Here is a 25917-nt window from a genome sequence, read left to right as displayed (position 1 = left end):
TTCCAGATCGGGGGCAGAATCACGGTGATTCTGCCCGTGATCCGGTACGCCAGCATGTGAACGTAGCCTTACTGTAATAATGACAATAGCAGGGAAGGGGTTAACACTGTTGGTGATCAAGGGGTTAAATGTGTGCCTCATGCTTACTGACGTGTGTGTGTGTGGGGGGGGGGGGGGGGTTATGTAACACAGACACAGATCCCAGGTTCAGCTATGCTGTGAATCCTGTGATCTGTCCCTGCCTGTCACAGAGGAGATCCGCCCGCTTTGTTTACACAGATTTCCTCAGTCTTTCCCCGATGATCGGGGAAGAGAGGCGGTGATCACCGCCTCTCCTCCCCTGGCCCAACTCCCACTGTGTCTAAACACAGCGGGAGCGAGCCTCCGGCGGCATGCGCAAGCCGCTGAGAGAGGGAGGTATTTGGCGATGTAGGTCTACGTCGCCAGACCCAGCCGAGCCGCTCTGCTGAAGTAGCAGCAATGTGAGCGGTCAGCAAGTGGTTAAAGGGTGGGGTAACTTAGGCTGAGGGGGAACATTTATTACCCAACTGCATCTCCAATCATCAGTTTGCATGTAAAACCTTGGATTGAGAGTATCTTGGTTTGAGACTGTTTTGCAAGACAAGCAAAATGTTTTTAAACTTTTTAACTTGATAAACAAGCAATATCTTGATATAAAAGTAGCGTCATGTCACAACTGAGTATAAAAGAGAAGAGTTATTGGTGATATAAAAAGAAAAAGGGGATTTGATGAGTCCAATGGTGCACTATTGTGACTTGAAAAGTCCAGAGGTGGTTTCAGCAGGTGCCAAACTGATATTATCAAGGTGCAATAAATGACCCCGTGGTGGGCAGTGAGGTGCTAGGTGACCCCTTCGGTACCTTGATAATATCAGTTTGGCACCTGCTGAAACCACCTCTGGACTTTTCAAGTCACAATATTGCACGATTGGACTCATCAATTCCCCTTTTTCTTTTCTTTTTATATCACCAATAACTATTGAGTTTATGTCACTTACCTGCATTTATATGTATGCATAGTAATACGATTTCACGTATTTGGCACTTTATATCCACGGTATTTATTTCTTTGCATATGCACTCATTGCATGCACTGGTTAATTTATCCTATTGATGATTGTTCACTAGAGATGTACCGAACGGTTCCCGGCGAACTTCGAACGTTCGCGTTCGCCGCTGCGGGCGAACATATGCGATGTTCGGTCCGCCTCCTATACATCATCATTGAGGCAAACTTTGACCCTGAACATCACAGTCAGCAGACACATTCCAGGCCAATCAGCATACCTCCCTCCCACACCCTCCCACCTCCTATAAATAAGCAAGGGCAGCATCCATCTTAGATCACTTCTGTGTTACTGAGAGCAGGGAAAGTGCTGCTGCTGCTGTTATAGCTGGGGACAGTTCCCGGTCTTGTTAGCCAGTGTTCTTGGTACACTCCTGCTGTAAGGACAGCACCCCAAAAAGCCCTTCCTAGGGCTGGTATTTGAGGTTTTTTTTGGATATATATATATATATATATATATATATATATATCTATTGTCCCCAAAAGCCCTTTTGAGGGCTGGTATTTGTGTAATTTTTTTTGTTCTGTGATATATATATATTGTCCCCAAAAGCCCCTTTGAGGGCTGGTATTTGAGTATTTTTTTAATATATATATATATATATAGCATGTCCAGAACCAGAAAAAAAGATCATATAGGTGTAAAAGGGGTTCCCACCATCCCTGCTCTACTGAAAAATTATCTTTTTTTTTTCTGGTTCTGGACATGCTACAGAGCTGAAACTTCACAAGTACACTTTTTAGACCCCCTAGACACTAAATCACACAAAAAAAAGTTCTTAAAAATTGTCATTTTTGATAGAGAGCCAATTATTGGAAAACTTAAAAAAAAAAAAAAAAAACTTAAAAAAAAAAAATGTCTTTGGATTTATTGTCTGGGGGGGTCTAAAAAGTGTACCTGTGAAGTTTCAGCTCTGTAGCATGTCCAGAACCAGAAAAAAAAAATAGAATCAGGGTTAGGGCTAGGGTTAGGGTCAGGGCTAAGGTTAGGGTTATTTTTAGTGCTTAGGGTTAGAGTTAGAGGGGTAGGGGTAGGGCTACTAACTCTAACCCTAAGTATCTCACCGTAACCCTAGCCCCTAACACTAAACCTAACCCTAACCCTCTAACCATAACCCTAACCCTCTAACCTTAACCCTAACCCTCTAAGCCTAGCCATAAAAATAACCCTAACCCTAACCCTAACCCTAGCCCTAGCCCTAGCCCTAGCCCTAGCCCTAGCCCTAACCCTAGCCCTAGCCCTAACCCTAATTCGTCATTTTTTCTGGTTCCGGACATGCTACAGAGCTGAAACTTCACAGGTATACTTTTTAGACCCCCCGGATGCTAAATCCAAACAAATTTTTTATTTTTATTTTTTTTTAATTTTTCCAATAATTGGCTCTCTATCAAAAAATTAAAATTTTTAAGAACTTTTTTTTGTGTGATCCCTCTCCGGCATGCCACAGTCCAGGTGTTTGTCCCCTTGAAACAACTTTTCCATTACTATTGTGGCCAGAAAGAGTCCCTGTGGGTTTTAAAATTCGCCTGCCTATTAAAGTCTATGGCGGTTCGCAATGTTTGCCGGTTCGCGAACATTCGCCGATGTTCGCGTTCGCCGTTCGCGAACAGCGAATTTTATGTTCGCGACATCACTATTGTTCACCTTGTACCCTTCACTGCACCTGCGGTTTTTTGACACTTTATTCCCTATCACCTTTTATGTAAATTCAATATATATATATATTTATGAGTACAACATTTGTATAAATTTTAAGTTTATGTTTACCTTGATTGCACATTTTATGCACATAGCACTTTGATTCTCCATTTTTAATTAATTCTTTATATATATTTATCTAGTGCATATTTATATATTTTTATATACATATCCTTTGTATCCATCCTTATATATTCCTCTCTCTTATATACTCACATATCATCTTTTAATATATTTATTGCCATACAGACTTAATTTATTGCCAGACAGCACCATTCCCCTTACCCCCCTCTGTCCACATAGACCGTCCTCCTCACCGCCATCAACAAAATCCCTTCCACACTGCTCTCCACGAGCGATTCAAGCCTCGCTTTCAAATCGCTCTACTGCAAGGTAATCTTCCCAGTCACGACTGTGGACTGACAGCAGAGAGAGCTGGCGGTGCGGGGGACGGTCTATGTAGACAGCTTTACCCCGGAGGCCTGCATACGTAGATGTGACTGTTTTGATCATCAACCATGTGAGTTAATAAATGTTGAACCTTCATTGAATGTAACCATATTGCTACACTTAGAGGCGCCTCTCTACTATGTTATACTCTGTAGCTCCTGCTGGATTTTGCTTCTAAATGGCTGCCATTTGTTGATGGACATTTTATGGTTAAACAACCTATCACATTGCTATAATCTTGTTATATGCAGGGCTGCTGTTAGAAATCACTAGGCCACAAACAGCTTACATGACAGGGCCTCCCCTTCCCCAGCCGAAAGTGACAGGACAGATTTTTCAGTCCCTTTCACTGTAGCCTCAGCTGCACAGTTGAATAAATAGGAAGTGCTCTGATGTTTCCTGTTCATTTACTAAGTGAAGCATAGTAAACATAGTTTACTATGCATCAGTGACAAATGAACACATGAGAAACTGGTACCGATCGCTAACTGTGTTCATTCAGGAATGGAAGGGACCAGTAAATTACATATTTACCTGCCCCTTTCCCCGCTCTCTATCCTAAAACATCCCCCTGTGTGCCCACAGCAGAGAGGAGAGGTGGGAAGCCAGCAGCGCTGTGGGGGGAAAGGGGCCCTGGATAACAGATGGAGGGGGTGCACGTGCTAGAACCAATTCCCCTTCAGTGAAGCTGGAGGGAGTAAGAAGAGGGGAAGCTGGCAGCGCTCCAAGAGGAGGCAGAAGAGGATCGGTGTCTGCAATAAGACAGTACAGCTGGACCTCCTGCTCAGGCAGGTGCCCGGCTCCCCTTTTGAACTGATAAGGTCAGGGCCCAGAACAGGAGGTCTGGCTGTCCTGCCTTATCCGTGGCCCTAGTTATATGTACTAGAAACTGAAGGACTTATGAATAAATGGTTGTGGAACAAATCATCCGAGTTTCCATTATTTCTTATGGGGAAATTTGCTTTGATATAAGATTGCTCTGGATTACAAGCATGTTTCCGGAACGAATTATCGCAATCCAAAGTTTTACTGTATATTTTGTGAGTGAATTTGTTATTGCAACCAAAGTGCCAGTTGTATTTTTTGTATGATTTTGCAGCTTCTTTTTTCTGTTGTGCTGCAACTGCAAGCACTAATTTAAGATGACATTCAACCTCAGAACCAGGGAGGTAACTACAATTCATGAGGTCCCATAGCAAAAGTTTTATGGGACCCCCCTAGCGGCCTGTCTCTATAACACCTGGCATTGTGAGTTGTGACAATAGTGTAATTGATCCATAAAGTATATCTAAACCAAGGAAAAGCAGCAGGTGAGCTGTAAACCTAGTCAGTGGGCTACTAATGCTGGGGATAGTTTCGCTCTTGTTGAAGGTGTCTGCTGGAAAATGTTTAACCATCAAAGTCCAGCCATGCTGTTTAGAGTGGATGGAGGAGCCTGTTAGCTTTTTGACCAGCTTTAGACATACAGTTAATATCAAAGTACAACAACAAAGTTCCAGCGCTGTCACTGCGGCAAACAAACTGTGAACGGTCCCAAACCAACCAACAGCGCTGCTACCAATAAAATGCTGTTGCCAGCCTGAAAGTTGCCAAAGGAGAAAGAGGTAGCGCTGTCCAGATGTTGGTATTATGGATAACTGTGAAAGCAGCCCATGAATATGAAACACATTTATTGAAGGAAGCAATAGTTAAAAATGTGTTCCAAGCCGTTTCTGCCGGTGGTGATGGGTGATGACCTGCGGCCGGGACCACTGGGTGGAAAGGTCCAATCACTGCGGTGGGCTAGAATGACACCCTCCAGGATGTGAATGCAAGCTGTGGAGCCCAGGAGCTGAGCCGGACCAGCCGGCACTCAGCGCGTGATGTTTGCAGCGATGCAGAGCGGAGCAGAAGTCTCAAAACCGGAAGTGAAACCAGCCAGGAACGCATGAAGGAGAACGTTGCCGTGACGACATGTTTCACGCGCATGCGCTTTGTCAAGCCACGGGAAAAAAGGCAACGGAAGCATTTTAAAGCTAGGTTGGGGAGGGGATGGAACCACCCAGTGTCCTTGACGATCATTAACCCCTCATCACCCGCCTATATAAACATATATGATTACGTAAATGAACTGAAAACGGGCATAATATAATATAAGGTATTTGGAATATATTAAAAGGCAATTAAAATATACACTGTCCGTATGTACTGACATAGCAGGAGAGAATGTGGAATACATAACTTGACAGATAAATTCCTTAATAAAAAGAAGTAATGGACAAATCCAGGGAAGGAAGGAACATAGGTTGTTGTAGATCTGCCCAATGATAGAAGACATCAGGTCGTGTTCCATCGGAAGCCCTGACTGACCTGTTTATTACAATAATAAGGTCAACGCCATCTGTTTGAGTTAGATGGCCTATGTGTTACTTAGGGAGATACACTTTGCAAGGCAAAAGCTCTGCCCTACATTACTGTGACCTGGATTTTCCATTTTAGAATGGGAACTCCAGATGTGACGCGGATTTATTGCGACATACTAGCGGGCTGCCAATTCACATTTAACTATGGCCAGTAACCAAACAGGTTGCCACTTATTGGGGAATAAGTGGCAAATGATAGACAGACAAATAGTTTGCAGGTGCCCTAAGTTTCATATAGTGTCTGATATCCTAAGCCACTGACCACTTGAGAAATCCTTCAAAACAAGAATAGAAGCCACTATTACCACCGGAGGCAACAAATTGTGCTCACAGCAGATCTGTTCGAAAGAAAAACCCACAATTTCTGATGTATGTTATTTGTTATAACTACTTCTTTTCATAGAAACAGCTGGGCTGACATTTGGCTGAGACTCCGGAGCACAGTGTCCTTTACAGGCCACCCCTCATATATGACATTTCTCTTCCCTCGGCCAGTGTGCTGAATAAAAAATACAATGAAGACAGACAGTATCTTAAAGGGAAATTATAATCGTTGTGAGTAAATTTTCTTTTTAAATATTTTATATTATCTAACAGCATGAAATTATAATGTATTTACATACATGGTGATTCTGATTCTTCTGGCACTCACTGTTATGGGGTATTATGTACCTGGTTAAGACTGAAATGTTGTAGAGGTCACCTTGCACCTCCTGCCCAACACTCCGGAAGGTGGAGACAGCGAGTTACATAGCAGCTAAGGTTGAATATGGACAATAGTAAATCCAGTTCAACCTGTCTAGGAGTACGTGTGTCAGTGTCGGTAATTATTTCCCATATCCTTGTATGTTGTGTTCTTTAAGATGCACATCCAAGAGTCTTTTAAAATATCAATACTCTCCACTGACACCACCAACTGTGGAAGAGAGTTCCACATCCGTATCGCCCTGAAAGTGAAAAACTCCCTGCGCAGCTTAAGGTTAAACCACTTCTGCTCCAATCTCATTGTGTGGCCCTGTGTCCTCTTACACTCCCTGAGACTGAAGGTTTTTTTTTTCCTAGGCTGGGATCACCATTGAGGTATTTGTAAATCGCTATCATGTCCCCTCTTAAGTGTCTCTTCTCCAGCGAGAATAAATTTAGTGCTTGTAGTCGTTCCTCATAATTGAGGTCCTCCAATCCCCTTATTAATTTAGTTGTCCTTCTTTGGTCTCTCTCCAGCTCCAGCACATCCCATCTGAGGACTGGTGACCAGAACTGAACAGAATACTCCAGATGTGGCCTAACCTGATTTTTATAAAGTAGCAGGATTATATTTTTTCCCCTTTTTTATGCCAGCTAATATTCTGCCAGTGAGTGTAAGGGCAAGAGATGGCACCAGTGGCGTAAGAGCTGGCTGGTGATGTCCACTCTGTAGGTGGGTAGAGCTGGTAGGCGCAGTCCTCAGAGCAGGATGCATGATGCAGCTAATTGGGCGCAATTTGGACATTTTCACTTAGAGGTGTACTCACTTTTGTTGCCAGCGGTTTAGACATTAATGGCTGTGTGTTGAATTATTTTGAGGGGACAGCAAATTTACACTGTTATACAAACTGTGCACTCACTACATTGTAGCAAAGTGTCCTTTCTTCAGTGTTGTCAGATGAAAAGATATAATAAAATATTTACACAAATGTGAGGAGTGTACTTACTTTTGTGAGATACAGTAGCATTGGCCCTTCACTCATTAAAAAAGTCACCCCATGCATTTCTGCATTACCCTGTCCCTGTCACATTACACTGGTGGAGACCACAAGTGTCCCTGTCAATATTTTGCAAGCATGGTCCACCATCGTTACTATTCAGGAGCCATTCCAAAGCAATGATGTTCAGATGCTGCTGGATCAAATGCAGGAGGACTGGAAGTGGTTGTAAAGGACAGAAGTTTGGTAACACTTTTCCTAAAAAAAGGGGGGGGGGTGAATACTGTATTTTATGGAAACAAAATGTATTTATACCCATTGCTTTAGCAAATAAAGTATAACTAAAGGCAAGAATTATTTTTTTTTTTATTTAGCTTTGGATTGAATGGAGAGGGATTAGAACACCTATTCGGTTTCTACTGCAGTCCGTGCCCCCGTTGGGGAAATTCACCCTCTCTTTTTGTCCTGCTTATTGTTATGATTGAAAATTAAAGTATAAGAAAATCCCAATTTTTGGGTTATCCCTAGAAAAGTAATAGAGGGTAAATCTTTCAATGGGGACACTAGTTGTGGTGACCTGGGGAGCTCCATTCCCTTCATTTGTAGGAATTTCCTCTCTCTTCCTGTTTTGACTAGGGGACAGGAAATATGGTACAGTGTCTTAAAAAAGTATTCATACCCCTTGAAATGTTGTGATGTTACAACCAAATACGTAAATTGTATTTTATTGGGATTTTATGTGATAGACCAACACAAAGTGACACAATTGCAAAGTGGAAGGAAAATAATAAATTGTTTTTACATTCTTTTACAAATAAATATCTAAAAATTGTGGCATGCATTTGTATTCAGCCCCCTTTACTCCAATACCCCTAACTAAAATCTAGTGGAACTAATTACCTTCAGAAGTCACCTAATTCGTAAATAGAGTCCACCTGTGTCTAATTTAATCTCAGTGTAAATACAGCTGTTCTGTGAAAGCCTCAGAGATTTGTTAGAGAACCTTAGAGAACAAACAGCATCACGAAGGCAAAACACCAGACAGGTCAGGGATAAGATAGTTGTTGAGAAGTTTATAGCGGGTTAGGTTATAAAAAAATATCCCAAGCTTTAAACATCTCGTGGAGCACTGTTCAATCCATCGTCCGAAAATGGAAAGAGAATGGCACAACTACAAACCTATCAAGACATGCCCGTCTATCTAAACTGACAGGCTGGGCAAGGAGAGCAACAATCAGAGAAGCAGCCAAGAGGCCCATGTTATTTCTGGAGGAGCTGCAGAGATCCACAGCTCAGGTGGGAGAATCTGTCTACAAGACCACTATTAGTCACGCACTCTACAAATCTGGCCTTTATGGAAGAATGGCAAGAAGAAAGCCATTGTTGAAAGAAAGCCATAAGCAATTTGCAGTTTGTGAGAAGCCATATGGGGGACACAGCAAACAGGTGGAAGAAGGTGTTCCTGGTCAGATGAGACCAAAATTGAACTTTTTGGCCTAAAAGTTAAATGCTATGTGTGGCAGAAAATTATCACCCTGAACACACCATCCCCGCCGTGAAACATGGTCATGTTAGCATCATGTTGTGGGGATGCTTTTCTTCAGCAGGAATAGGGAAGCTGGCCAGAGTTGATGGGAAAATGGATGGAGACAAATACAGGGCAGTCTTAGAAGAAAAGAAACTGCTTGAGTCTGCAAAAGACTTGAGAATGGGGCAGAGGTCCACCTTCTAGCAGGACAACGACCCCAAATATACAGCCAGAGCTACAATGGAATGGTTAAGATCAAAGAATATTCATATTTTAGAGTGGCCCAGTCAAAGTCCAGACCTAAATCCAATTGAGAATGTGTGGCAAGACTTGAAAATTGTGGTTCACAGATGCTCTTCATCCAATCTGACAGAGCTTGAGCTATTCTGAAAAGAAGTATTGGCAAAAATGTCACTCTCTGGATGTGCAAAGCTGGTAGAGACATATCCAAAAAGACTTGCAGCTGTAGTTGCAGTGAAAGGTGTTTCTGCAAAGTATTGACTCTGGGGGGCTGAATACAAATACCACACAATTCAGATATTTATTTGTAAAAAAAAACTTTAAAAACCATTTATCATTTTTCTTCTACTTCACAATTATGTGCTACTTTGTGTTGGTCCATCACAAAAAACTCCAAATAAAATACATTTACCTTTGTGGTTGTAACATGAAAAAATGTGGAAAGTTTCATGGAGTATGAATACTTTTTCAAGGCACTGAAAATCTCCCCAATGGGCCTTAGAGGGACAAAAAAACTGACAGGAGATATAACCTTCCTTTACGCTATCCAAAATTAAAAAAAAAAATATTTTCCCAATAGTTCTATAGTTCTAAAAATATTTTGGTGCTACTACTTCTCTCAGTCAAAGTAGTCCTATTAGAGCTTAATGAAAATGCACATCTTATTGCTGAAAGTGACAATGAACTCTGGTATTGCTCTTAGCCTCCTCCAAATCTCCACATTCCTTGTTTGTTCTCCATTGTCCCACTGTAAGTGGGAGCGTAGCCACCCTCTCCCAAGATGAACCAGGAACCATGGACAATAGGGGATCAAAGAACAATTTAATTAAAAAGAGAAGTATAGGAATGTTTTTTTTTTGCCAGAATCATACTTACCTCTGTGAATGCTCCATCTGTCCCCAGCTGGCTCTAACACTGGGAACTGATTGATCAAACACCATCAATCACTCGGTTCTCAGAGCTTCCTGAGCAGAGAGCTGATGACTGTCAGTCACTGGCTCTCTGCTCTGCCCCATGCTCACTGGAGCCCCGGGCTGTGGAGGGGGCGGCTCGTTGAGTGTGGGCAGAGTTCGACCATATGGTCGCAATCTTTCCCGAGCCTGGACCAGCTCTGTGACATTAGCCAACAGCAGGCTTCAGCTGTCTACTGAAAACGAGTCACAGGAGTGCAAAGCGGCTGCACTCTTGTGATCCACAGAAAAAGTATAGCCAAACAAGCGTTGGCTGTACTTTTCCTTTTAAGTAGTGGATATGTATGGATTATTTAAAAAAAAATAAGAATATAGTTTAGTATGAATTTAAACGACTATAGAAAAAGCATTTGACTCAAATACTTATTGAAAAATAGTTTGGAGTGTTGCTGCTATTTGTAAGCAAAGTGTAAAATAGGAATCAATTGTAGAGAGAGATATGCACTACCATATTGATAGTTATGTTATATCTGAAAACTATGGTATACTCATTAAGCGTTAGGGTATTCCCCAAACCTGTAAAGTTGCATTAGAAGCCCTCCGCAGTTTTTTCTATTTTTTGCATTAGCAAAGGCCCCCCGAGCTGAGTGGCTTTCAGTGCTCTGTGGGTGACCACATCTTGTCTAACAGCCCTCCAAGAGTACAAAAGTGGCCATCAAACACAGTACTCTATTGAATACAATAGGGTTCTAAGCTTCAATGGAATTCCAACTGAATTAGAATTTTGATTTTGAATCTCAATACTGGTGGCAATCATGATCTATTCCAATCCAATCCATTTTTTTAGTTTAACACATTGAGCACAATAAAATAAATATTCCCCCAATAAGCTATTTGTTGAAATTCTAACCGAAGTCCAACTTTCAATGCTGCTGGATCCTACCCTCTCAGTGCAGCTTCCCTTCACAGGACAGCATTAACAGTGCAGTCTCTAACCAGTCTGTTAGCTTGGAGGAGGGAGTAGCAGAAAAAGTGCCTTGCCATCCTACGCTAAAGGGCTGTGTAATTTCATTGATGCACACAGTATACAGAGACACAGCTGCAGTCCCTGCTTACAAGGGTGGCTCCATATGTTGCTGCAAGAGAAAGGAGCCACCCTGAAATAGATGTAGCACCCTCCAACGTAGGTGCTAGAAGGGAGAATATCGTTTTTGGATCTTTTCAGCTCACCAGAGAGATTGCCAGGTAAATTTATATTGCTCTCTGCCTACCAGAGAGCAGGATGTGCTAGTGAGGACTGCTCATGGTGCTCAGGTGCAGCTCAGTTTGTCTTAAGTGTTTCACACTGGTCCAATAGGGTGGCATATTGGACAGTGGGAGGAAACCTGACAAATGAGTGCATAGGCATTTAGTACAGCCCTGGTGATTGGCAGAGGAAAGTGCCTCGGTGCTTGCAGGTAATCAGAGGAGGCCCAAGAAGTCAACACACAGCAAGCCCTACAGGGACATTGCTACATTTGGGGGCTTGTCCAGGATTTCCTCTGAGTTACAGCATTGGTTGCTACAGGCAATGACCGGACATTTACCCAAGAAACGCCATGTCTTCCCAAGTAAAGTGCTGATGTGTCGGTGGAGAAAGGATGTGCTGTATTGTGAGAGAAAATAATGTCTGCTTTACATTAATCAGTACAAGTGTGCTTTAAAGTTATGGTCAAGAAAGCAGTGACCCTGGATGCGGGGATCAGCGCGTCTGGAGTTATGTCGGTACATGTGTTGTAGAAGAAAATGTCTGCCGTGCAGTTGGTAACAGCAAGACAAATTTCATATTCCATTAGCAAAGAGGGAGTTCGGTTGGCTTGTGAATGGAAGACTGCAACTGGAGCTCAAGTCCTAATAGAAGAGGCAGATGTATGTGTATCTGCAGCAGGGAACACAATCTGCATTGCAGTACCATTCGTGCAGGCTGAGCAACCTGATGGCAACAGGGAAGGGGTTACTGCACAGAGCAGGAGAGAGCATGCTAAAATATCTGCCTTGCAGGAGGAGCCACCACCGGAGAGTAAGCAAGTCTGGAGATGTGGGCAGAGTCACCATCCATGGGCCACCAATCCAAACAGAGGAAGGGATTTGAGACGTCACTTACGCTATGGGGTGTAGCTGAGGAACAGACGTGTGTGGAGGAGAAAGATGGCGGATGCCGGAGCGAGCCGGAGCACAGGGGCTATCCCACGTGTTGGCGGAGAACCTGTAGAGCGGACTGAATCGCAAAATCCAACCCTGTTGGACACAGGGGTCCGATTGACGCCCAAGGGAAGTCTGGCATTGTGCAGCGGAGGGGTCATGGAGCATCTTGGACTGGTATGTGCAAGATGCCTGAATGTGTCTGTGCGGCTACAAGGGTGAGGCCAGTGTGGGCACTGAGGTGACATGTTGCTGAAGTTGGAGTAGAGTGATTGCCACCCCAGAAGACTGTATGTATACTGGGAGGTAGGAACCGCATCTGAACTGCTGACACCTAAAGTGGCCATTCCCTTTGGGAGAGGACGGGGAGTGCCGAGAGTACCACTGGGGCCAGGACCAGTAGTACAGATCCGCACAAGCATCTGCCAAACCAGGGAGACCCACATTTCCGAGATTCAATGCACACAAGCTGTGAGGGTCGAGCAGCGGTCGCAAGGTACATTGGTTACGGTCGCAGCAATGAATAGTCCAACTCCTAAAGAGGCAGAGGGGTGTCAATGGGCCCTGAAGTTGAAGTCCTCCAGTTTTTTCAATGCAGGGGAGGCAGGGGCCATTGATGTGGGGTCACCCAGCTTTGAGTATCGATATGGATCCCTGGAAGAGAGAATCGATGACTGGGAATCAGAAGTGGAGGCTAAGTGGGACTGGGAAACTAAAGGTAGAAGAAGTCCTGCAAGTTCCAGTTAACTTAGGGAAGAGACAGAGGCAGCGGTCATTCGGATGAAGTGTGCAAGGAATCTTGGGTTCTGTGAGGCCTACACCACTAAGGTCCCAGACCTACTCCGCACTCATGCCCGGGCTGGGCACAGAACGACGTGTAGCTGAGGAACAGACACATGTGTGGAGGAGCAAGATGGCGCCCAGATAGAATAGGCCAAGCCTGTGTCATCAGTATCCTGAGTCCTGAAGGCAAGATCATCCGCATATCTCATCCTGATCACTACTATTGAGCTAAGCTGAGTTTTTGGTCCAACAGGAAGAGTTTGCCTTACAAAGGGGCTAGTGAGCCCGAAGAGTTCTAATGTTACAAAGTTGCTGTTAGGGCTAGGGCTTCATTCCCTTTGAGAGGCTGTCTACTGCCTATCATATATGTGTATGAATGCTATTTTTAGCGTAGTCAGTCTGGATGTTTAACCTTCTTCTGTCAGACAGATTTTTGTTTGGCGGGGGGTGCATTGATATAATGCACCTGGTGAGAACTGTGTGAATTTTTAAATGTTGTACAGCAGATTTATTGTATATACTGGCCACATATGGGGTATGCCCCATGACCCCGTACATAGGTTATTTCCCTTTTCCCCCTTTTTACGTTTGTGGGATACTCCTTGTAAATTTTTGTACAGGTATTTTTGATGGGGCGGATGCCAAGAGCCAGTAAGGACATGGCTCAGTTTGGCGGCGGGTGGAAGTAGCACCCTCCTAGGTGCTAAAAGAGAAAATATAGTTCTTGCATCTTTTCTGCTTACTAGAGAGATTGCCGGGTAAATTCATATTGCTGGTGATTGGCAGAGGAAAGTGCCTTGGTGCATGCTGGTATACTGTATAAATGCTAAGGGCTCATGTGCTCTGGGAATTTCAGCTGGAGAGAAGGGTCCCGGAGAGAGGAGGCAGCTGCCCCTCCTTTGTAGAAGCTGCCATGTGGCCTCAGGTGGTCAACCTGAAGGCCATAGAGTCAGAGAGGAGCTGAACCAAGATGTCTTCCAGGGAGATACTGGAGAGGATCTGATTCTGCCTACAGTGAGTACAGATCTGTGTCATGGGGCCTGTTCTGAGAGGGGCCACCCTTTCTGTTGGGAGAGTCAGTGGACAGGTGTCAGTCAAAGGGATGCTGAAGAGTGTCCTGAAGATAATGTAGTTGCATCAAGTCTGCTGCTAGAGAGAGCAAGAGGACTTAATTCTTCCATAGAAGTGGCAGTATGGTTAAAGCAGTGTGACTGCTTCCACAAATAACCTGGTGAGGCCAAGTGAGAGTTGTCCTTATCAACTGTAAATAGTTCAAGTTGGAGTATCCCACTATTCCCTTCTCCCATCCAAGTTCCACAATAAATATAAAACCAAAACCCCAGGACTGTTTATTGAGTAACTGGGAGTAAGGATGGATGAGTGAACTGTCCCTAAGTGACTGTCTGCAGGTAATCAGAGTAGGCCCTTCTACCCTTCCTTTGTCAGGAGGAGAGAGGAAATCTTTCAATTGCTAACTTGTTGTGGTTGCAAATACTTAAGATAAGCTGGCCATACACTAGTAGAATTTTGTTGAAAGTCTTTTGGTTTTAAGAACGTTCATTTAACTTTCCAATTGTTAGTAGGATTAAATCAAAGTTCATAACTGACCACAGTGATGATAAAATTTGAAGAAGCAGGATGGAAATTTTTTCTTGAATGAACAAATTTCTAACAGTGCATGTGGCTTTTGTTTAGAAAAGTCCATTCATTGAAAAATCAAATGTTAAAAACTAACTAAATTTAGTATTTTTGAATGGCATTCGTCAAGTCATTGAATGTACTGAGAATTTAGAATTTTTGTATGAATATTCATATGAAGATTTATTTGAAAATCTAGAAGTGTATAGCTTAAGACAGGCCTTCCTACTTTGGGGAGATTTCCTCCAGTCTGGACACATGATCTCCCCTGTGTCAGTTACAGGGGAGAGAGCGCTTGACAATGGCTGTGACTATGGGACATCCGTTGGCAATTACTCCTCTCCCTTCAGCCACTGCTAGCTCACTCAGGAAAGCTAATCACGTGATCACACTGGAGCACCCTGAAAATAGGTAAGTGTACGCATCTTTTATCTACAGGGTAGTTAGTATAGGTGTTAGACAGGGGGTGGGAACAGTTTTAAGATTAGTTATTGATAGCCCGGAATTCTACTGTAATCAATAGTGATTTTGGGGCATCACCTGGAAAACCTTCTAAAATGATGGATAATTAGTCTTCTAAAACAAAATGGTAGATTCTGTGGCACTACAGAGACCAGGACAGTATCAAGCTGCACATTTTAGCCCCCACTTCTCTCTCACTACCTCTTCCTCTCTGTTCTCCGAAAATACAGATAGACGTGAAGCCAGGAATGTTAATTGCCATCGATAAATGCCAAGCCAGTTAGAGAAATATGTATCTGTGACATAACTGTTGTTTTTATATACGTAATGTACACGCTTACTTGGCACTTGGCAAACAGGCATGAACCGGGCTAAGCCGCCCTGCTGCAGCGAATAAAAAAGGTTTGTGTCAGGTCACCTGTGGCCAGGTGACAACTGCACCCTGTTGGAGGCAGGGGCGCAGCGCAAGGTATTGAACCCGATAGCAGACTGCTGCGGATGGACCGGAACGTGAGCCCAAGATTCCCCAGGGCGCTGAGTCTAAGACCCAGCAGGTGTTCACCAGAGCCTCTATTGGTGAGGATGGACTTGGCTGCAGCTGGGCCCAGGTCGCGGCCCCTGGGGTCCCCCAGGTCACGCTCCGTAGGGAGAGAAGGAAAGCAGCCACTCAGGACACACGGAATGGTTATGGGTAAGCCGAGGTCGGGGTAACAGGCAGACAAGGGTAACCAAGGGACAGGCCAAAGGTCAGGGTAACAGGCGACGAGGAATAGTCAGAGACAAGCCAAAGTCAGTACACAGAAAAGTAGATCAAGCACACGGCAAACAGGAAACAAACACTGTTGAACAGCAAAGCAGACCTGCAGTGCACTGGTTAATATAGACTTCCTGTGATGACCTGGGGCGGGGCAGGAACAGGAAGTAGAGGTGATAAAAAGGAACCAGAAGTGCAGTCTGACCTCTAATACAGACATGAAGGGACAGATAAGCTTGCCAAACACTATTGCAAGTCCGTGACAGTTTGATTCCTGAAAGTTTGAGTCCAAATTCAATTCTATTTCTGGGCTTCAAATAACTATTTTCTGTAACAATTTTAGTAGCATGAATAACAAAACATTGCTCTAATGTAGCCCTGGGCATAGGATGAGGTTGAAGAAGGAGAGCAATACCCTGTACACCAGCCATACAAAACTAGGGTTCCATGGAACACCAAGGCTCCTCCAGAGGTTAAGGGTTCCTCAAGCTGTGACTTATTGACCTCTCATTTGATGGTGCCACCATAGTTCTGGATCTGATGCCACTTGGCAGAACCTGCAACATGACACCAATTATTTATTTAGCTTTCTGTAAGGGTGGGATTCTGACCATCACTGTAAGGAAATCATTTTTTTGCCAATGACCATCATTATAAGGGACATTTCGATAATAACCCCCGATGAAATTGTTTTCAGAGTGGCTCCCTGAGGCCCAAAAATTATTTGAAGGTTTCCTCTGTGTTAAAAAGGTAGAGAAAGTGAATTTAATTTAAAAAAAAAAAGGCTGAGAAAGGCTGCAATAAGGCAAGTATGAGCATGTCTATGTGAAAAAAATTCACATAACAGTCCCAGAAACAAGCTTTCTTTAAATATTAACACACATTTATTAGATAATTTTCATTCACCTGACACCATTTATACATCAAACAAATGTTAAAAAGAGCACAGATTACATTAAAAAATGTAACAGTTTGCTGAAGCTTCATGCTATATGAAAGCTAGGTCAATGCTCTTCCTGTCTAATTATGCTGGATGCTGATTTAATTGAGTTAAACTACAAACACTTGGCTATATGAAGAAGAATTGGCGAGTTGTGAAACGTCTTAGAAACACTGAGGTTTTTCTATTCCATTGATGTGCTATTGATTATTTTTCTGGATGGTTAGACAGAGAGCAGCTCTACTGAACACCTTCTACAATGTCTCATAGTGCTTTCTAGAATTATTTTCTAAATTCTACTGACTTTCCACTCTCCAAAACAGCAGATGGCTGTGGAAAAACTGTGTAAAACATGGTCCATTTCCCTTGGTCAAGTCCATCTAAAACTGATATATCAGTTTTGCCTTGATAATGGTGGTTTTAATCACCCCCAGCATCTACAATTTCTTGGGGAATGTTGCAAACAGATCTCCTAGCTGAAGTTTCACAAACGGACCCACTTTGCAGTATGAACCCCCAATCATTTTGCATAGACTGCCATGCACCAAAATACAGGTTGCAACACACCTGCAGCATTTTGTATATACAGCCCACCACAACACTGAGAGTTCACACTTGTGTGTTGTGGTGCATTGAAGGTGTGTTGGAGTGCCATTCAGCACAAATGGCACTGGAAAGTTGCTTATGACTTACCATTGGCTCCCAGTAATGCTTGGTAAACCACCTACTTTGCCACACATTACTGTAAAGCATCTTTTTTCTTTTTTTTGCCTTTTTGTATACTTTTTTTCTATATTTGCAGACCAAGATGTACTGCAAAAGTCAGTAATAGGGTTTGGAACAAATAAATACAGTAAGGGTGCATTCACAGGTCTTCATCTAGATACAGTGCAGGAGTGGTCCTTGTAAAAGTCTGCTTGATGCGTCTTTGCCACAATTTTTACAGGGAGTAATGATCACGCGTGTAAATCTACAACAATGTTTGAAAAACACATGTAAAAAACGTACCTCAAACATGTCTGAAGCACACTACCCTGAAATTATAACATGTGAAAAACACAGGGGTGTAAATATAGTCTTATATTGCCAGGGATACTTACAATGGTCACCATTTATTCACATAGCCTAAACCTGGATTCACACTATTGCTGGGTAAAAATGTGCATTACCAGACATGTTACTTCAAAGCGTAGCAACACACATTATGTGCATTAATGTGCTGCAGTGCACTTAATTCTGAGTGGAAGCCCACCACAAGGCTGGGTAAAGCACTATTGTGCATTGTGGTGCTAAAAATGGCACATGTGCATTCTGGTGCTTTTAGCATTCTATTCAAATGAATGGGCTGTTTAACACAACATGCAACATAATGCACATTAACGCACCAGAACGTGAATATGTGAATGGGCCCTCAAACTGTTCTAGCATCCCTGTTTGATTTATATTTATTGTCCCAACTGTCAATTTTGTTCTCCAGCTTGGTCTGCAGGCAAACATGAATAAAAATGTAAATAAAAGTATGGAAACTAAAAAAGAATAAATACAATAAATGTATAAACCTTTAAATTGCTAAACCAACAGTATGACTGAGGAACAGAAGCTAAAAGGTTTCTACAAGTACCTTTAGTGCCCATTCACACTAGCGCGACTTGTCAGGCGACTTGGTCGCCTGACAAGTTGCGGTGGGTCGCCTGCTATAGATTAGCACAGGACCCGTTCTAATAGGAGCGACACAAGTCGCTCCGACTTAGAAAAAGGGTCCTGTACCACTTTGGGGCTACCTGGAGGCGACCTGCATTGACTTCAATTGGTTGCTGAAGCTCTAATATTGCGTTGCTGATATTGGCCCTAATATAGGGTGAAATATAGCTTTAGCAGAGTTGACATCTACAGTACATGGACAGTGCACCAATATCAGGGCCTCACCAGGCCTACTTTTGACTGTTTGGAGAGTTTCTATATTACTTTCATCAGGGCTTTTTTTCTCAGAGGATAGGTGCAGGAACTCCCCCTTCTAAGTTACTTTGTGTCTCTGCCCCCTACCCACCTCCGAGCACTAACCCTTGGTTCCACCCCTTCCAACCTCCGAGCACTGAACCTTGGTTCCACCCCCTACCCAGCTTCCAGTGCAGACTCTTTTAGAGAATATAGAACCAAGTATAATTTTGTATTGGAATGTATGGAATTAGGTTATGATAACAAGAAAAGCAACAAGAAAAGCAATAAAATAGATCCCCCACAGCAGCAGCAAAAGATCTCCCAGCAGCCAGCATCAATAGACTCTCTAGCAGCCAGCAACAGTAGACCCCTCCCTAAACAGTAGATCCCTTCTAGCAATAAGTAACCCTCAGTATCAAAAGATCCTCCCCAGCAACAATAGATTGCCATGCAAAAATAGATCCCCCTCCAGCAACAAAAGATCTCCCAGCAGCCAGCATCAGTAGACCCTCCATCACCCATTGGAGGTGCCGGAACTGCGTTCCCCCGCGTTCCTGCTGAAAAAAAGCCCTGACTTTCATACACATGTAATATCTGTAAATCCATATTGTTAGATACCTAAAATGGGTAACCTGTAATACTTTAATCATTGCGGAAAATGTGAGTTGAGTGTTATGGTTAGTCCCTTCTGTGTCTTCCCAGAATAGAAATCTGCCATTGCACATTCGCAGCACCATATAATACATAGGGGTTGATTTACTAAAGGCAAATAGACTGTGTATTTTGCAACTGCAATTGCTCCAGAGCTTAGTAAATGAGGTAAAGCTTCATTTGGCAAAAAAAATCCAATCACGTGAAAGGAAATATATATTAGCTTTTTTACTTGTACATGAATGGATAAAGGCAGTTAGCAGAGCTTCTGCTCATTTACTAAGCACTGGAGCAACTGCACTTGCAGTGTGCAACTGCACTTGGCAAAGTGCACAGTCTATTTGTCTTTAGTATATCAACCCTTTAGGCTTGTACAGGAACTACCATGTTTCACGTGTTGCTAGCATCTTACTTATCTGACAATAGGCTCCAAATAAAGTAAGCCACAGTAGGCAATGGTCTCTGTTTCTTCAGAGGCTATGGGAGGAGTGCTAAACACAAAAGTAGATTTTAGTTTTTCTCAGGATTCCTTGGACCTGAACCCTTTCCCTGCCAGGGCTGTTTTTGTGATTTTTTGCGCACATGATTAAAAAATAATTTTAGGCCTGAAGGTTAGTTAAAACCCCCAAAACTTTATATATTTTCTGAAAAAAGACATCCAGAAGAGTACAATTGTGGTAGTTCCACATTTTTTATGTCACATGATATTTACATAACAGCTTATCAAGTGCAAATTTTAAGTAAAAAATGCACTAAAGTCCATTTTTAGGCACACAAGCACAATATATTAGCCAATTTCTGATATACTATAAAATATGAGCCTTCACTGATTAAATAGATACTAAACATGGGAAGTTTTAAAACTGAACGAGTCTGTCAAACAATCCCTATATTTTCCATAGGTACAGGCAAAGGGTAGATACATAAGTGTGCCCAAAACAGAGCCTACTGTCCCTTCCCCAAACGAATTCATGAAAGAAACCAAGGAAGTGTCCCTGGGGAATTTAACTGGACAAGGCTGGGTAGTAAAAGAGTATGAAGAAATAGAAAAATAGAATATCTATTTTTCTATTGCTTCATACCTTTTTACTACCCAGCCTTGTCCAGTTAAATTCCCCAGGGACACTTCCTTGGTTTCTTTCATATATTTTCCATAGGCGACGCTCAAAAAGCTCCTATAGGTCATCACTTTAGAGTTAGCCATGAATAATAGGCTTGGAATAATTGTTCTCAGTCCATTGTGCGCATTTATATGTACTATGTGTTACACAAGCAACATTTTTTACACATAGGTATCCCACTTGTGTGCTTTCACATACGTGTGTGCGCGTGGGGGGGCTCAAAATAAAATGTATTTGCCAGTGCAAATAAAAATAAAAATCATGGATAGTGCTTACCCCAGTTTCTCTCAGAAATTCTTTTATATAAAAACTTACTGTGTGCTGCCATGATCCCACACACCATGACGGCGTTTCTGCGAACTGTTTTATCTTCATGAGAGATGAGCTTAGATAGTGATTCTACTGCGCCAAGTCCTAGAAGTGTTACTTTATTTTCATCTCCTGGAGGAACAGGATTTAATAATTTAGTGTTATCGAAAGGAAATTACAGCTTGTTACAGGATCAATAAAATTAAGTTGGGTGACCTATATAGCGCTGTAGAAAGTGAGGTAGTAAGCAACATCATTATAGATCTATGTTGATGATCGTTATATATGTCAACATGAAACAGTTTTGCTACCAATATTACAACAACTTGCAATTTTGCATTAATACAATTTTTACAGATTGTGGATATAGTATGATACATACTGTAAGTGTTTTAACATCTGCACATCTAGGTAATGAATGTTTAGTTAAATATTAAAATATAACTATGGTCTCCTATAAAAAAAATATGTGCAGCAGCACAAAACTGTACATACATCTTCACTTATAATTTTTCCCTTAGTCCCCCTGTGAAAGTATCAAGAATACCCGATGATGCTGTCAGTAAAGTGCACTTGATCCAGCTTCTTGTGATGGGGTGACAATGCTGCTACATTGCTTCTGAATTCAGATCAGTGTTGTCACTTAAAGTAAACTTTGATAAAAAAAAAAAGTTCAATTCAAGTATGTATTCCCTAACTCAAAAAGCCCATTATATTGCTCTCAGCCTCCTCCAAATCTCCAAATTTCTTTTCTTTTGTTGCCGTGATCCAACCTTATTGCTTCCTTGCTAAATATTTCTTACCTCATGGCTTAATTTTGGAACCCTGGTAATATGGCGAGTATGGCCCCCAATCAGGGAGTCTGTGGAAGTGATCCAGGGCAGGGGAGCGTAACTACAGGGGTTGCAGGGGTTGCAATTGCAACTGGGCCCCATGCTCCAGGGGGCGTGTGATGCTCCCCTGTACACCTGGATAGGAGGATCGGCAGGGGCAGCATGTAGATAAATCACTGTCCTCCTTTTTCCACCTGTAGCTGCAGGAGGAAAATGGAGGAGATTGGTTCCTCTGTATACTGCCCCCACCACTCCTCCTATCCACTTCACTTGTGTTCTGCTGTCTCTGGGCCCCTGTGTGCTCCCCTGGTCCCCCCCACTGTGCTGCCCCTCCCCCCACTGTGCTCCCTTCCCTCTCCTGCCAGCTGCTGCAGGGGGATGTGTCACAATAGAGAACCAGGAAGGGGTCGGTAAATATGTAATTTACCAGCTCATTCCTTTTCTGAATGGAGTTCTAGTCAGTGACATTGTAAAAAAATAAAATAAATTGATAAAAAATAATTCAATTAAAATGGCACAAAATAAAAACTACTGACACCATTGTGTGAACCTTCAGGATCTCAAAGGTCACACTTGCGACCGGGCCCCGGCATTCCACCACCGTGCGGAGGCCCCAAGATGGCAGGAAGGGGGCCCACTGCAAAACTTGTGAAAGGGTCCCACAACGAGAGTAAAGAGTCCCAGGATCAGTGAAAAGATACCCAGGCTTGAAGAGAAGGCCCCCGGCTAGGGGTCCGGGGGGCCCTTCATGGTTTCTTGCACCGGGGCCCTAAAGGTTCTAGTTACGCCTCTGATCCAGGGAATGTGTATCTGAAAGTCACATTTGGCTTGCAACATTTACACACATTTTCCAAGACTTATTATTTCATGATGTTACCTCAAAGAAAACGAACCTTTCTGTGCAAACTTGTACAAGGCATCACAAGCTTTTGTGAGAATTTCTTCTTCTGGAGACTGCAGCATCAACACAGCTGTTTCGGCCTTCTTACTTTCAATTGCTAATGGATCAAACTGGAAGGAGAGAAGAGCATGAAAGGTAAAAAGGAGTATTAAAAAAGTCAACACATAAGGCATTATGGGGGAGATTTACTAAAACTTGAGCATGCAAAATCTGGTACAGTTCTGCACAGAAACCAATCAGATTCCAGGTTTTATTGTCAAAGTTTAACTGAACAATCTGATGGTAGAAGCAAAATGGCTACCATTTAAAGCTGCACCAGATTCAGAAGAGTTCCAGTTTTAGTAATCCTCCCCTTATTTTTCAGCTGGAACATACAAGGAGGCAGTTATAAGATAAGAGTACTTGTAGGACCCCAACCAGACCACTATTCATACCATTAAATGGAAAAAAGCAGGGGGCATGAGAGTCCAGTCACATGACCTGTCAACGTTTTTTGACCAGCCACTCATCCAATCAAGGAGTTCTCTCAGCAGTGTTAAAGTGGTTGTAAACTCTCATATATATCCAGATGACTCAGATGATATACAATGATGAAAGAACACCTTCTACATCCCTTCAAAAGTGCACAATTGTGATAAAATCCTTCTGCATCTGTCTAAAGCACAGAAGAGGGGGCAGAGAGCTGCAGTTATAGCCCTTATACACTGTGTGAGAGCTGATTGGAGGAAAGGGACATGCCCCTCCTTCACACACGGCACAGAAACAAAGGAACTTGCAGAGCTGTGTTCTGAACAGACCAGCTGTGTGCTGAGCTCTCCTCCCCCGTCACAGATTTATCTCGTGTGTCGGAAAAACTTCTTAGAAGTGACTCATGCTAAAAAGAGAGGAACAAAGCACCAGAGAGAAATGACACTTAGGTAGGCCATAGGCCGTGCAAATTTTGCAAGATTCCCCCATCAACACAAACAGTGCTGACAGGGGAATCCCTCCTGCCGGCGGATGGGGGATCCGGTCCTCGCCGGGAGAAAACAGTGATTATTGCTAGCGGCTATAGCAGCCACCAGTGATTATTGCAAGTGAATCCGGCAAGTGGGTTGTACCCAAGTTGATCGGTCAATCAACTTGGTACATTCAGCCTGCCCTCACACTGTTCAAACCGTCTATAGCCAGACTTAGAGCTTTGGAGATAGACAAGTAAATACTACAGATCTATGTGCTTTGTTCAGATTTTGTGACTTAGGTTTACATCCACTTTAGGCAGAGAGAAGACAATCCATGGGCAGGCATAGGCTTACTTTGGAGAAAACACTGCAGGGTCCGTTGAATAACACTATCTGCTCTGCAGTATAAATAGGCTACTTAGTGCACTTATCATTTCCTGATCCCCCAATAGTCTGGTGATAATTTATACAGTACTTACCTGTAACCCTGCTCCTACAAGATTTTTCCTGCGCATTCTTCTCAGGGCAGCACAGCCTTCCGTCTGAACATACCAAAGTTCTCCACAATGGACTCCAAGAGCATCAAACCAGGGCCTCTATGCAGCATTTTGGTCCAGTGAGGAACTAAAGTCAATGGTGTCTGCAGTTTGTATTTGCAAGAGGCACTGTGCAGAATTCTGAACAGTTTGGGATAAAGGCTGTAGTGTACAGCATCAGGAAGGTGAATGTCTCTCAAAAGTGGGGTCTGTATAAACTGATGACCAAACTGCTGGGGCAAGAGAGGATAGAGCAGTAAAGGACGAATGCATTAACCTCTTGCCGATCACCCGCCATAGATAAACTGTGGCAAAGTGGCTCGGCTGCGCGAATCCCCGTACCTATACATCGTTCCTCGTGCGATTTGCGAGAGGGGAAGCTGATCTGCGGGGCCGGCGCCTGCGTTATAAACACAGCAGGCTGTTGTTCTGTAAGCAAACAACACAGGGCTCCTGTGTTCCTCCTATTTAGGAACACACGTCCCTGTGTTGATTCCCCCTCACAGTTAGAAAACACCCCCTAGGCATGCATTTAACCCTTTGATCGCCCCCTGGTGTTAAACCCTTCCCTGCCAGTGTCATTATTACAATAACAGTGCTTATTTTTAGCATTGATTACTGTAGTAATGTCACTGGTCCCCCAAAAAGTGTCAAAAATGTCAGTTAGGTGTCCGATCTGTCTGCAGCAATGTTGCAGTCACGCTAAAAATGGCTGATCGTTACCATTACTAGTAAAAAAAAAAGGACATAAATCTTTCCTTTAGTTTGTAGATGCGTTAACTTTTGTGCAAACCAATAAATATACACTTATTGGGACCAAAAATATGTGGCAGAATACAAATTGGCCTAAAATGATGAAAAAAAAATAGATTTTTACATTTTTTTATTGGGAATGTTTTATAGCAGAAAATAAAAAATATTGTTTTTTTTTTTCAGAATTGTCGCTCTTTTTTTGTTTATAGCGCAAAAAATAAAAATCGCAGAGGTGATCAAATACCACCAAAAGAAAGCTCTATTTGTGGGGAAAAAAAGGACATCAATTTTTTTTTGGGTACAGCATCACACAACAGCGCAATTGTCAGTTAAAGTAATGCAGTGCCGAATCGCAAACAATGGCCTGGTCATTAAGGGGGAAAAAACTTCTGGGGCTGAAGTGGTTAAGAGTGTAGTATGGAACATTTACAGAATTCAAGTTTATTTAATTGCGTAGTCTAAAAATGCAAACCTGCCACAATGTAACTGGAATCTGTAATGTAACATATTGCATTCTGAACTATATTCATTGTTTGGAAATTGTGCATTTCAATTTCATGCATCTGGTGACAAACTTACCACATCTTTCGGGGGTGGTTCAACTTCTTTCTTAACTTTTTTTCCCATTCTACAAAAAATATATAAGACAGTCAATTATGGTGCTAAAATATACTGGGACAAACTAGCATTCCATGAAGCCCAAATCCAGACAAAAAAAACTTTAAAAGTGGAACAATGGGGCAGCACAATGGATCAGTGGTTATTTCTCCTGCCTTGCAGCACTGGGGTTCTCAACTGAGGGCCCAGAACACTTATCTGCATGGAGGTTACATTTTCTCTCTGTTGTTTTGTGTGGATTTCCTCTGGGTACTCCCTCCCATACTCCAAAGACATGCATAACTGGCTTCTGTCTAAATGTATTACCTGATGATCTGGCCAGTAAGTCTATTGTTTTTCAACTTCCTTTAATAGACAAAGTTGTCCAGCAAAGGAGGCAGTTAGAGGGTTGAGACAAACTATTTAAAATAGAAACTAAACCCTCCTATCTTTACAGCCAAAGAAACTGCCATCTTAGCATCTGTTGAACTTTTTTTTTTTTTTTAACACTGTTCAAAATAAGGTTTAATTATAAAAAGGTTAAAATTGGTGCAAATAAAAGTATTTACAGAAAAATGGG

At 42.6% G+C, this 25917-nt stretch overlaps 1 protein-coding gene across 2 annotated transcripts in view; it reads right to left on the bottom strand.

Annotated features, from left to right (window-relative positions):
• The window catches only part of ARMC3 (armadillo repeat containing 3), a gene marked incomplete at its 5' end in the record, with an annotated part of 128636 nt that extends 103269 nt beyond the window's left edge, over positions 1-25367 (bottom strand). Inside the window, 3 exons of one of the 2 annotated variants that reach the window (XM_082259096.1) lie at positions 20783-20908; positions 22503-22620; positions 25320-25367. In XM_082259096.1, the coding sequence (XP_082115222.1) occupies positions 20783-20908; positions 22503-22620; positions 25320-25367 (292 nt within the window). Of the gene's footprint in view, positions 1-20782; positions 20909-22502; positions 22621-23930; positions 24018-25319 lie in introns of those variants that run through there. The other variant, XM_082259097.1, reaches the window with a different exon arrangement.
• Positions 25368-25917: the final 550 nt, after the last annotated feature.

The sequence above is a fragment of the Pelophylax lessonae genome, assembly GCF_965119305.1.
Source record: "Pelophylax lessonae genome assembly, chromosome: 5".
Taxonomy (NCBI): Eukaryota; Metazoa; Chordata; class Amphibia; order Anura; family Ranidae; genus Pelophylax; species Pelophylax lessonae.
The sequence above is the reverse complement of the archived record's forward strand: the minus strand, read 5'-3'. Positions and strand labels throughout refer to the sequence as shown.